This window comes from Rhopalosiphum maidis, chromosome 4 (genome assembly GCF_003676215.2).
Source record: "Rhopalosiphum maidis isolate BTI-1 chromosome 4, ASM367621v3, whole genome shotgun sequence".
In the NCBI taxonomy this organism is placed as follows: domain Eukaryota; kingdom Metazoa; phylum Arthropoda; class Insecta; order Hemiptera; family Aphididae; genus Rhopalosiphum; species Rhopalosiphum maidis.
The window spans coordinates 2617071-2629394 of record NC_040880.1 but is presented as its reverse complement, the minus strand read 5'-3'; the positions used below and the strand labels follow the sequence as shown (position 1 = coordinate 2629394).

Below are 12324 nucleotides of genomic sequence, written 5' to 3'. Positions count from 1 at the left end.
TTACTATTCATTATATTGGCAATTCAAGTTTTTACTAGTTTCGATAACTTTTTTTTTTGTATTATTTATTTTTTGATCTTTTTGAGTTTGCATGTAACTATATTGTTTCATACGCATTGTGATGTAGTAAGTAAAAATATTTGTTAACATATCCTTTTAATGTTGAGAATTAATACATAAAAATTTCAATCTTATATTGAGTTTAATTCATTAAAAGTGTCCTCAAATACATTGTTAAATTTGCATGCATTGCAAAACAATTTTCGATGTGTTTAATAATTAATAATTATAAATAAAATTCTGTCAGGATAAGTAAGGTGGCCTTTTGATTTTACACTTATCTAATCTGCTTCCTTACCAATTGAATCTTGTGAAGTATTAATTATTTTTAATCGTCTCACATATATTTCACATTTAGTTTTATGAACTAAACGCTCAGCAATTAATATACCTAGTACAAATATATAAATATATGTATATATAATAAGCAATTAAATAAGTACCTACTTTTAAATTAAGTATAGTTACCCAGTCAAAAAATAAATTACATCAACATATACGGTAGCATATGAGCATAACTATGTTCTAATATAATATCGTCCAGATCCCAACAATTATCCTAAACAACTGTATCTTTTTTTTCAGGTGATCATTTGAACCTGAAATTTGTCTTGTTGTTCTAAAAAATTTTTAAAATTATTATCCAAAAGATGAATTACAACAATCATAATTTTGATTAAAATAGTTTTAATTATATATTAATATTTTATTGAATATTAATTTCTAAGACAATTTTTGTTTTAAATTATAATTACTTCCAAGTTATCTTTATTACACTTGGGTGTTAAGTGTTAGAACGTACAAAAATTCATATGTATCAAAAATATATGCAACTATTTAACAAGTCTATTGCTGACTATATGGTTGTTCCAAATCCTTCGTAAGTCTGTCGTGTTAATAAAATATCTTTCATAGATTAATCCTTGCGATACATTAGTTTCCCATTCATCTAACCAAACTACAAATTGACATAACACATAAAACAATTAAATGAATCAATCTTCAAAATTCGTGTAACCCATAAACGTATACTCGTAACATTTATTATACCACCGAGAACAGCGTAGATCCCAGATTTAGTTTCATCGTATATACAATTTTCCTGGCTTTCCGAATATGTAAATGTCAACTTGCGACACCTCCCGGAACACAGTCAAAAAAATTAAAAACCGCAAGCCGCCGTAGGTATGTACCGCGGTCTTGTACCGAAAATAGTCCCCTGGTGGGCGGTCGGTCGACTAGGAGGACTGTATGTTTGTTTGTAGCACACTCTGCTGAATTACATAGCGCTATCTTGTGGTTTTCGGCAATATAACTGTCGGTTATTGCTTTAAGGTCGGGCGCCTGGTTTATAATAAAATGCAGCCGGGCGTCCAAGGTTTGTTATCGTCATAAAATAGTCCCCAACGTAGACCTATAAACTTAACTAAGTTTGTAGCGCGGTTTAAGATGTACCTATATCTTAAACCGTGTGGTTTATAGGTCTATGGTCCCCAAGCTTTGGTCCCCAACTTCACACACGTAAACAGGGAAATCTCTTCGTGCATATAAATATGTTATCTTTAATATCGCTTTATTACGATTTTTGTCTATCCATGAAATATATAGTTGAATGATAAGAATTATCATAATTCATAACAACACACTGAAATGTCTGATGGCCGTTAATTTAGAAGTTTTGAAGTTTGAAGTTATAACGAAATTAACAGTTTATACCTATGGTTATTGTTAAATATTGAAATGGCTGATGTGAATGCAGAAAGTGCATTTCCATATGAAAAAACTTTATTGAATACTATTGTAAAAAATGCTAAAGAAACCAAGGTAAAAATATTGTTTAAATCTTAAATATAACCTATATTATACTAAATATTTAAGTATGTATATAATATAGAAAATATTATACATTAATTGAAACTGAATTTTGGTGTCCACATAATATAACTGAATTTAACTAAACATTTTTAAGGTAGCTCACTTAAAATTTCTTGATTTTAGCACCCAGAAATAAGTGACTTCAATGTTATTAAACCAATCAGTCGAGGAGCTTATGGGTGAGTTTATATTTTATTATATAAGGTATTCTGTAGATTTTATTAAAATGTCTTAGCTTAATCTAATTTTTTTTCATGTTAATTAACTTAATTATTTGTTGAACTTAGAAAAGTTTATTTGGGTCATAAGAAGAACAATTTGGAACAGATGTATGCTATAAAAGTTATGAAAAAAACTGACATGATAAATAAAAATATGATAACACAAGGTGATTTTTTCATAGTGTTTACTTGATTAAGTAATTATAGTTTTATTATATTTTAATATTGTATTGTTATTTATTGCAGTTGTTAATGAGAGAAATGCTTTGGCATTAGCGAATAGTCCGTTTTGTGTTAAACTGTTCTACTCATTACAGACACCAAGCAGTATTTATTTGGTAATTTAAATAACTGTTATTAACTTTTTCTTAAATAACTATTGTTCTATAATTCATTATTATTTATAATATATTATAAATTATATTGTTAAAAATATCTTCATATTTAATATTAATGAACCTGTAACATTAAGCTTATAGTTATATTTTATTATTTAATTTTGTTTATATTATTAAAGGTTATGGAGTATATGGTTGGTGGTGATGTTAAATCACTGCTAAGTGTTATGGGATATTTTTCAGAAGATGTAGCAACATTTTATGTTGCTGAAGTTGCATTGGCCTTGCAGTATCTTCACAGGTAGTTAATAGTTAATAAATTATAATGATGTACATTTATATTAACCTTTATTGCTATTTATATAACAATAAAATATACAATGTGATTTATCAACATATTCCATAGATAATTTCTAAAAAAATATCATAGATATAATTTTTATTGAAATTTGTTAAGTTTCTATTATTATAATTTTCAAATTTTCTTAACATTATATTATATTTCAATAGTTACGATTAACTAATAACTACACAATGCTAATAAGAATGTAATTTAATACAGCTATTTATTCAAGTTTAAATTCTTGAAACACTAAATTTATATGTTTTAAATACATATATTTTATATTTTCAATGTGTTATTATTTTTATTCATATTTCAGTCACGGTATTGTACATAGAGACTTGAAACCTGATAATATGTTAATATCTGGTCATGGCCATATTAAATTAACTGATTTTGGTCTTAGTCGAATTACAATTCATCGAGGTAAATAGTAATGATATTGTATATTATAATAGGTAATATAATTCATTTTGAAATATTTCAGATTTGGAAATAACAGATTTTATAAATAATTCTCCAAATGTCCCTACTAGAACCCCTGGTCAATTACTATCTTTAACATCACATTTTTCATTTGTAAGTAGAAATTATCTTTTTTATACACTAACATTTATTATTAATCTTATTACTTTAAGAAAATGGTTATAAGGTTTAAAATTAATTTAATTGTTTGCTTTTCATATAGGGTTCAAATGAGAAAACTTTTGCCAGTGGTATGAATATGGGACTTAATATGGATTTGGACGAAGATGATTATAACAGTAGTCATGTATCTGGAATAGTACCATTTCAATCAGCAAACAATACATTAGAAGGAACTACATTTTATACTTGTCAAAATTGTAGCGGTTCTACAGATTGTGGATGTAGTATAAATGATAAGGATAAAGTTCATGATACACCATGTTCAACAAAAAACTTTAGGTACATATAGAATTATTTTTGGTATAAGTCTGGTTGAAACTTATGTTAATTTATTAAAAATTTTTAAGATTTTATTTTAGTAATTGTTAGTGTTATTTATATAAAAAAAATGTAGGTTTTACACTGCTGGTTATAAATCTATTTCAAGCTTGAATCAAATAGTAATAAATATGTAGTTTATTTAGTATATCTTAACTTCTGGCTAAAATATATTTTCAATACCATTCCGTGTTCTTCCACAAACTATGGTAGTCTTTTTTTATACTTAAATATATGTCTTTCTCTACAGGTTTTTAATTCTCTGTGTAAGTAAATATTCAATATATTTGTTTAAATTTATTATTTATTGCAATTTGTGTTGATGTCATACAAATTTACAAAATAATATTAATTTTGTTGAAAGTAAAAGATTCAAATCATCTGGTTCTGATTCCTCAAGAAGATACAGACGAAGAATATTGCCACTCAGAGATTTAGAAGGTAATACATTAAACAGTTGTGGTCTTACTCAACAAATAAAACAAGTGGATTTATCAAGTATTGGATCTAATTCATCAAGCTCAGCCATTAAAAGTGTTATGAAATTGAAGTAAGCTTATCTGGAAGAAATTATTTTTCAAACTTAATTAATATAAATTTAATTTAGAGCTGAAGAAAGATTAAGTAGTGGTCGTGTTGCGATATCTACTCCCGTGCAATGTTCTCGTAAACGTTCCTATGGAGACACACCAAAAACGATGAAAACTACTAGATTTTGTTTACCTACTCCTACAAAATCGCCATCTTTTTTAAAAGGCTCTCATATGGTGAAAATAAAATACAATACGTCATATGAATATTTTATTTATATTATTTATTTATTAATTATAGGAAGAATTGATTATGAGTCCAATTGCAACCCCATATTTACCAAAATTAACTCCATATCGAACTCCAAAATCTTTAAGGAAAGGAAAAAGAGCAAGTGATGGTAGAATATTAGGTACACCATATTATTTAGCTCCGGAGTTAATTCAAGGGATGGAGCATGGTAATTATATTATAATTTTTATTAATAAAAAATCACATAATATGTAATTTCTAAATAAATGTTTAACATAGGATCTGGTGTTGATTGGTGGGCATTGGGCGTTTGTCTTTATGAATTTATGACAGGAGTTGTTCCATTTGAAGGTGAAACAGTACAAGAAATATTTGAAGATATTCTCAGGCGTGGTAATTTTTAAAAAGTATATATTTCATATAAGACTTCTTATAAATAAAAACTTAAATTTTCAGAATTAGAATGGCCATCTGGAGATCAAACATTATCTAGAGAAGCAATGGAAGCAATCGATAGTTTGATGGCAATAGATCAAAATAAAAGATATTCAGGTTCTGAGTTGAGATCTTCTACAGAATTATTTTCAAATATTGATTGGGATAATCTTTTAAATGAAGTACCTCCATTTGTTCCTACACCTGTTAGCATAGACGATACATCGTATTTTATAGCACGAAATGAGCAACAAAATATCCAATTGTCAAATATAGATTTAGGATAAATCATCAATACTTTTCAATAACTTTAGTTTTATTTTGTTTATTTGCACATCTTTTTTTACTGTGGAAACTAAGCCATATTTTGTTTATACACATTTCAATTTCATATATTAGTTATTAGTATAAATAAAAATTAATTTTTAATATTCATTAAAATATTTTATTTGTACACTTTTAAATTTTTTATATTAGTTATCAGTACGTATAAATAAAAATAATTTTTAATAACTATTCTTTTACCAATGTTCTATCAAACTTACTTTTTAGTTATAATATGTATTCTGTATCAACAAATTAATCAATAACCTAATGTACTACTAGTATGTCTATAGTACTAGTATTATATTATTATATATTTTACTAAAATTCAACTTAAATTTATACAATACAATGTAAAAATAAATTTTTATAGTCTAAGTCAAAAAGTTTGTTCTGTTAAAATTAAATTGTTAATAGTATTGTTAATTATTAAATAAATTATCAAACACTTCGTCAGGAGTCAATACTTTAGTTGTTGCAAATTGAGATCCAAGTAATTTCATTATTTCACCATGCTTTGATAAAGGATTTTCTCTTTTTACTCGGCTATAATTTTCTTTCACAAATATAGCAAATTTTGATAGTTTCTTGGGAAGTTTAGGTTTCTGTTGTATATCATTTAAACTGTATAATTCTTTCAATGGGTCTTCGTGAACAACTGGGAAATTGTTATTAGGTATTGGGTTATTATTAATTTTGTTTTTGATTAATTCAAATTCTCCATAACAAAGTCCACATCTTTTTTTCTCCAGGTTTAATGATTTTGAATGACGCCCAAAACTGAAATAAATATTAAGGTTCTATTTATTAAGCCATAAGACTAATCTCATATTACTTATTTGATTATATTATATAATATTTATGTTTAAATATATTTAAATAAAAATGTCAAAATATTTCATTACTCACCTGTAACCACATTTTATACATTTGTAAGTAAATTTAGTTTGTATATCATAACTATGGCATCTTTTTATGACTGGGAGTTCTGGAAACTTTTGCATAGCTTTATTTGCCCAGCTTTTCCATTGCAGACCATGTCCTTCAGAAATACCATTAAATATCCAACAAGCAGCATGGCAAAGTTCATGAATTAATGTATCTCTTAATCTTTCAGCTGTATCAATAATCTATGAAATAGTATATATTTTAATAAAAACAAAACAAGTAAATAAATAAAAATTTACTTTAGAAGAAAGTTCAATGCGAGAAACTCTTTCACAATCTAAATTTTCATTTATTTTGACTGAACGTTTATTGAAACACGCACCAGCAGTTGACCTCAATCGTGCATTCCATTTGAAATTCATATCGGCTGGAAGCTAGTAAAATAAAATATAAATATAAATTTTTATAGTTGCTTTGACTTTGCATGAAGACATTTAGCCGTAGGTGTTAAATATTTTTAAATGATTTAACAATTAAAATGAATATTATAATAATAATTAAGAAAAAAGAAAATACAAATTCATGCTGCTTGGAGTAAAAATGTGACCTTTGAGGTTTATTCTCACATTGAATATACTCAAATACATTAAATAACAGTGTCAGAATTAGAAGAATGATGACATTTTTATTGATAATTAAAACTTATAATGAAATTGTTTTACCTTATCATCAAATACTTCTTTGTTAAACAATTTAAATAATATTGACACTAAATCATCTTTATTTTTTTTAAACTTTAGTTTATACTTTTCAGCTTCAGGATCACATTTCATAGATCCAGTAAAACCTGAAATATTATACTAAATTAAGAAAATAATATGATAGCGTACATTCATTAAATAAAATGTAGTTTTCCATGTGATATTAATGTTATAAAAAATATAAAACTTCATCTAAATAAAATATATTATACCTAATTGGGCAAAGAATGGAAAATGATTTTATCAATTGTAATATTTTTACCATTATTTGTGATTTTCATTACATCAATGACTTGAACTTTTGATTATTAATTAAATTGAATAAGTTTTCCTTATTTGCAATAACATAAATTAAAGAATTAAATAGCATGGATTAAATTAATGTTATCTTTTAATCCATAATGATAAAAATATAGTTTCTTTTTAGTATTAACACAGCGTTAAGATTAATAAGTCAGAAAAACTTATAAAAATAATAAAAAATTTTAGACAACCAAAGTAAAATATGAAAAGAACAAAACAATTTAGTTAAATTTGATGTATGATGATAAATTTCTTTAAAACACTCAAATTATTTAAACTAAAATGTTCATAATCATAAGCTAAAAACGTAAAGTTGAACTAAGACTGTGTTAGATCAGCGTTTCCCACTCTTTTTTGAGCTAGCCTGGTAATTATTATTTTTCCCCTTTGTGACCCACCAAAGTATTTTACATTTATCACTGTATAAAGAAAGGCAAAAAAAAAACACATACAATTTTATAACAAAATTGAAGCATTAATTTGTAACAATATAATAATGAATTTATTTTTACTAAAAAGTTCAAATTATCAAACGAAATGATAAATGATAAAATTTAATATGAGAATTTTATTAAACTCTACGGCCCGGTATTATATTTTTGTGGCCCGGTAGTGGGTCACGACTCACTATTTGGGAAACACTATGTCAAATAATTTAATGTATATTAACCCTCGGGTATCCACACAACAGCACTCCGTTCTGCACATTCACTAAAATTGATACTGCTTCAAAGTGCATGGTAATATTACCAGATAACAAATAGGTATCATATCTACAAATATCAGCCTACTTTATTACTAATAAGTTGAATTTATTGCTTGTTTACTCAGTTGAGTGCTTATTTAAAATAATTCAAATTTAATACTCAACATTGCAAAAGATTTTTTTATAGCAATTCACTAGATATTTTTATTTTTATTAATCATTAGTTAGTTGTTAGTCAGTGATAAACAAAATAATTTTGATTAAATTTTGTGGTATCGGCACGAAGTGCTATCCGTGGGTGCCGGTGTCTGAGATGGCCTAGAGTTAATTAATACTCAATTCACATTGATATAATTTATATAAAATAATAAAGAAATGAAATACAGATTTCTTTACTGAAACATTAGGTCTTAGTTTCATTTTTAATCTTAAGGTATGGTTTCCCTGCAGCGTCCAGATGCCGTGCTGTTCCACTCTTTGACGCTGCATAGAAACCGTACCTTTAGACAGTATATTACTTTTAGTTTATAATTGCAATTTTATTGATAAATTTTCCAGAAATACTTACATGATAGAGAACTCAAAAAAGAAAGCGTTGCTTCTTTATTAGATTTAATCAGTATTTTAGACTGTACACTTTGGTAAGCGTAATTTTTTTTTGTATTGCCATCTTCCTTGAATGTTTTTTCTTTAAAAATTTTTAAATTATTTAATTGTTTCTCATTTGTACAATGTTTCAAAATCCTACAAAAATAAATCATCCAATTATTGTATAGAAGATCCATTTTGGTCTTCCTTTGATTAGTATTATTATTAATTTTAAGAAATACAATAATTGAATTAAAGATTAATGAATACAATTATTTTTAACATTTATATAGGCTTAACTTTCCCTCAAGTTTTTATAATTTTCTTATTCTAATTAAAGCTTTAACTCACCCATTCATAAGAATAATAATATTAATTTATATTTACCTATTTATCATTTTTATTTACTTACTTATCATTTGTTCGACTTGTAGAAGCATGGATAATATCTAATTGATCAGGTATTTCATTTATATCGTTGGATAAACTGAAATTTCTACAACAAATACAGTATGTTAAATTTAAATACATTCATGTCATGAAATTTAAGTTTGTAAAAAATGTGTAGTTATTTTTATTATATTACTATCAGAATAATAATTAATTTTTTTAGTAGTTTCTTTAACTAATAAAAACACTATCAAACATTAGTTTGAGTAATATTTTTAGAGTATTTTAGTTTTTTTTTTTTAATTTCAAATAAAGAGTATAATTCAAATCTGCTTAATAGATTTTAATCCAATAACTGATAAATAAGAGCTAAAAAAAGAATTTCAGATAAGAAAACGGGAATATTATTAATGAAAAGTTTTGTATAACATATTTTATTAGGCTTGTTATGTAACAATCTATAGAGCTCTAAGCCTCTAACATATACAAGATATGCATAGTATTAAATGAAACATACTCTAAAATTATTGAAGTATCATCCACTTTATTTTGAATATTGAATTCTTGATGTTTTTTCAGAACTCCAGAAGATGATGCTAAAATAAATATAATTCAGAATATTTTAAAATTACTATATCATAAACTAATGAAATAAAAACCATTCATACTTACAATATTTAATATCACTGTAATTTTTGCTTGAAATATTTTCACTGTGACACCTAAGATAATTGAATTGTTATGTAATAGTTCTTTTTGGTTTGATTATAATTTATTAGTTTTATAAAATATAGTATAATACAAAGTAAGTATATCAATCTAATTGTATAATACTTACTTATTATAATCATCATTAAGTTCATTATTGATATTCTTAGTTTTTGAATTTTTAAGTACTCCATCAATATATCGCCATTCTTTACCATAGATGCGGTCTAATAATTTAGCAGATTCTGAGAGATGATTGGTTTGAATATGGTTTTTTTCTGGTGTAGTATAATTATTTTTAAACTCATATGAATTATCATGTGTATCATTTCTATCCTTGCATTCAAATGTAGTAATACTGTCTTTTGTACCAGATAAATTATCTTTTGAATTAATATTTTCAATAGGATTAGAATGTAAGCTAGTAAATGATTTAAAACTATCAATTGAACTAGAACTGCTATTATAAATGGATGATTTAGAATTTATATATTTTCTTGATTCTATGTCTGATTCTTTTGTTAAATCAATGTAATCAATATTAATATTATTATTGGATTTTTGTTTAGAATTAATTTTTGTTTTTGATCTGGCTTTAAATGTATCAAATAATTCTAAACTAGAATCAGAAAAATTATCATTTTCTTTATCAGACATATTTTTTATTGATGTCTTAATTTTACTTGAGTTTTCATGAATTAATTTATTTTCTGTTTTTTCATTCAGTTTTGGCTGGTGTTTAATCGTACTGGAGAAATAAATCAAAGGATTATTTATAATCTAGAAAAATTTATTTTTGTAAAGTAGGTACTTACTTTTAGCAGATTTTTTCATGTTGGTATATTTTGTGAAACAGCAAGTTAATTTCTTTTATTGCTAATATAAATTAATTAGATTTAGTTGTTATAACTAAACACATTAACACAAAATACTATAAAAAGTATTGTATTAAAAAATGTCAAATTTGAAAGCTATAAATATTAATTAAATAATAGTAATTTAATAATTCATATTAGGTATTAATCGTGTTTAAGTGGTTTCCTTAAATTGCATTAATTTAAAAAGAACAATTTTCAAACCCAGTCGAGTATCAACTCGTTCAACTCAAGACAGACCACAAACAAGTGTTGTTTAGCGTAAAGTTATAAATTATAGTACAACCAATGTATAGTTACTATTAAGTCTAAAATAATTAATATTAATAATTATTATATTATTATGAAATATTAATGCTGAATTGCTGGATAGTGATTGATTACTGATTAGTGTTATAAAATAAAATAGTGTACTAATTTACTGTCTAGTACTCTAGTGATGACCTAATCGGCATTTTCGTTATAAAAAAAACCGTTAAAAATATTCATAATTTTGTGATAAATGTTGGTTACACTGCGATAACAAATCACAAGTAAAATTATTTATATTGTAATCTTGTTGTATGGTAATATTATTTAATAACAATGGTCGTTATCTATGCTCTATAGTGTTATCAATTATCATAGTACATGACACACAAAACAGTAAACACAAGAATAAGAATACAACTTAGTTGAACTTACAATTACAAGTATTAATTATTAAGTATTACAACTACAACTAATATAAAATATCAGGACGACAGGACTTAACATGCTGAAATACTATTACTTGTTTATTTTTAATACAGTTTCGTGTTTTAGAAAAATGTAAAATTCAAAATACAAATATTTACTGTTTGATTATAGGATTACTAAATTCTAAAACCACTGACTTGTAATAATATTAATTTTAGTTCTATTGGTGAGTGGTAATATATAATTCTAAATATTGTTACCATACCCTGAGCTTTACGTCTAAATGTCTATTGTTTACGTTAATGAATATAAATTATAATACCTAGATGTAGATAAAATTATATCTAAAATCATGCTAATGTTGGATGCCAAGGCTTCAGAAACTAGAATAAATAATATGGTCGTGTGGATAGTAAATAGTAAATGGATTAATTTTTTTTATTTATTTTACAAATTTACTAGACGGATGTCATCATGTATACTCTATAGGTTTGTGTTATGACCACGATCTTATAAATTCTAATATTCTTTGATACTATGTTTAGTTATAAACTTGGATCATAACAATATATTTGTATATTTGGCAGTAGGCAGTGGCAGGTATAAAAATATAAAAAAATATTTGTTAATTAAGTATTGTAATTGTACATTAATTATAATTATGCTATGTAATTTTGGTGCAGAGCTACACTCTTAGATACTGTTTGAATGATTTAGAAAGTAAACGTAAACTCTATTAAGTATAACTACGTAATTACCTACTCTTTTTAGTCATAATTTTAACGTACTCATCATCAAGTTATAACAGAATATTTCTTAAAATAAAATATATTAAGCTATTGAATAGCTAAGAATATAAATATTTGATTTATTTAAATTCACATTACTTATACATATTAATATATTATAGTGATCGTCGTCGCTGTCCGCTGAATATGCTTGTACTGAAAGTGAGGAAAAATATCTCGTCACAATATATCATATTATTCTTATCTATTGTTGATGTTTATTTTTCGCAGATATTTATACCTATAACTTTAATTTAGTTTGTACATATAGTTCAGTTATAAATTATAATCTTA

General features: G+C 25.1%; 2 protein-coding genes across 3 annotated transcripts; one reads left to right on the top strand and one right to left on the bottom strand.

Moving 5' to 3' along the window:
* The first annotated feature begins 1743 nt into the window (after positions 1–1743).
* LOC113548194 (serine/threonine-protein kinase greatwall) lies at positions 1744–5392 on the top strand. Of its 2 annotated transcripts, none has more exons than XM_026948941.1 (13): positions 1744–1884; positions 2059–2114; positions 2228–2323; positions 2403–2494; positions 2674–2795; positions 3157–3263; positions 3325–3416; positions 3526–3764; positions 4168–4353; positions 4411–4570; positions 4635–4794; positions 4866–4979; positions 5043–5392. In XM_026948941.1, the coding sequence occupies exons 2-13, from the start codon at positions 2081–2083 to the stop codon at positions 5306–5308; spliced, it is 1668 nt and encodes a 555-aa protein (XP_026804742.1). In that variant the 5' UTR covers positions 1744–1884; positions 2059–2080; the 3' UTR covers positions 5309–5392. The 2 variants fall into 2 exon arrangements, with proteins under 2 accessions (XP_026804742.1, XP_026804741.1); XM_026948940.1 differs by having other exon boundaries at positions 1801–1884; positions 2223–2323.
* An 81-nt stretch (positions 5393–5473) lies between these two features.
* On the bottom strand, positions 5474–10974 carry LOC113561189. The gene is given in 11 exon segments (XM_026967469.1): positions 5474–6125; positions 6255–6475; positions 6533–6667; positions 6956–7080; positions 8572–8747; positions 9004–9087; positions 9499–9577; positions 9654–9703; positions 9820–10423; positions 10426–10437; positions 10505–10974. Coding segments are annotated over 11 exon segments (1863 nt in total). The 5' UTR covers positions 10524–10974; the 3' UTR covers positions 5474–5767.
* Positions 10975–12324: the final 1350 nt, after the last annotated feature.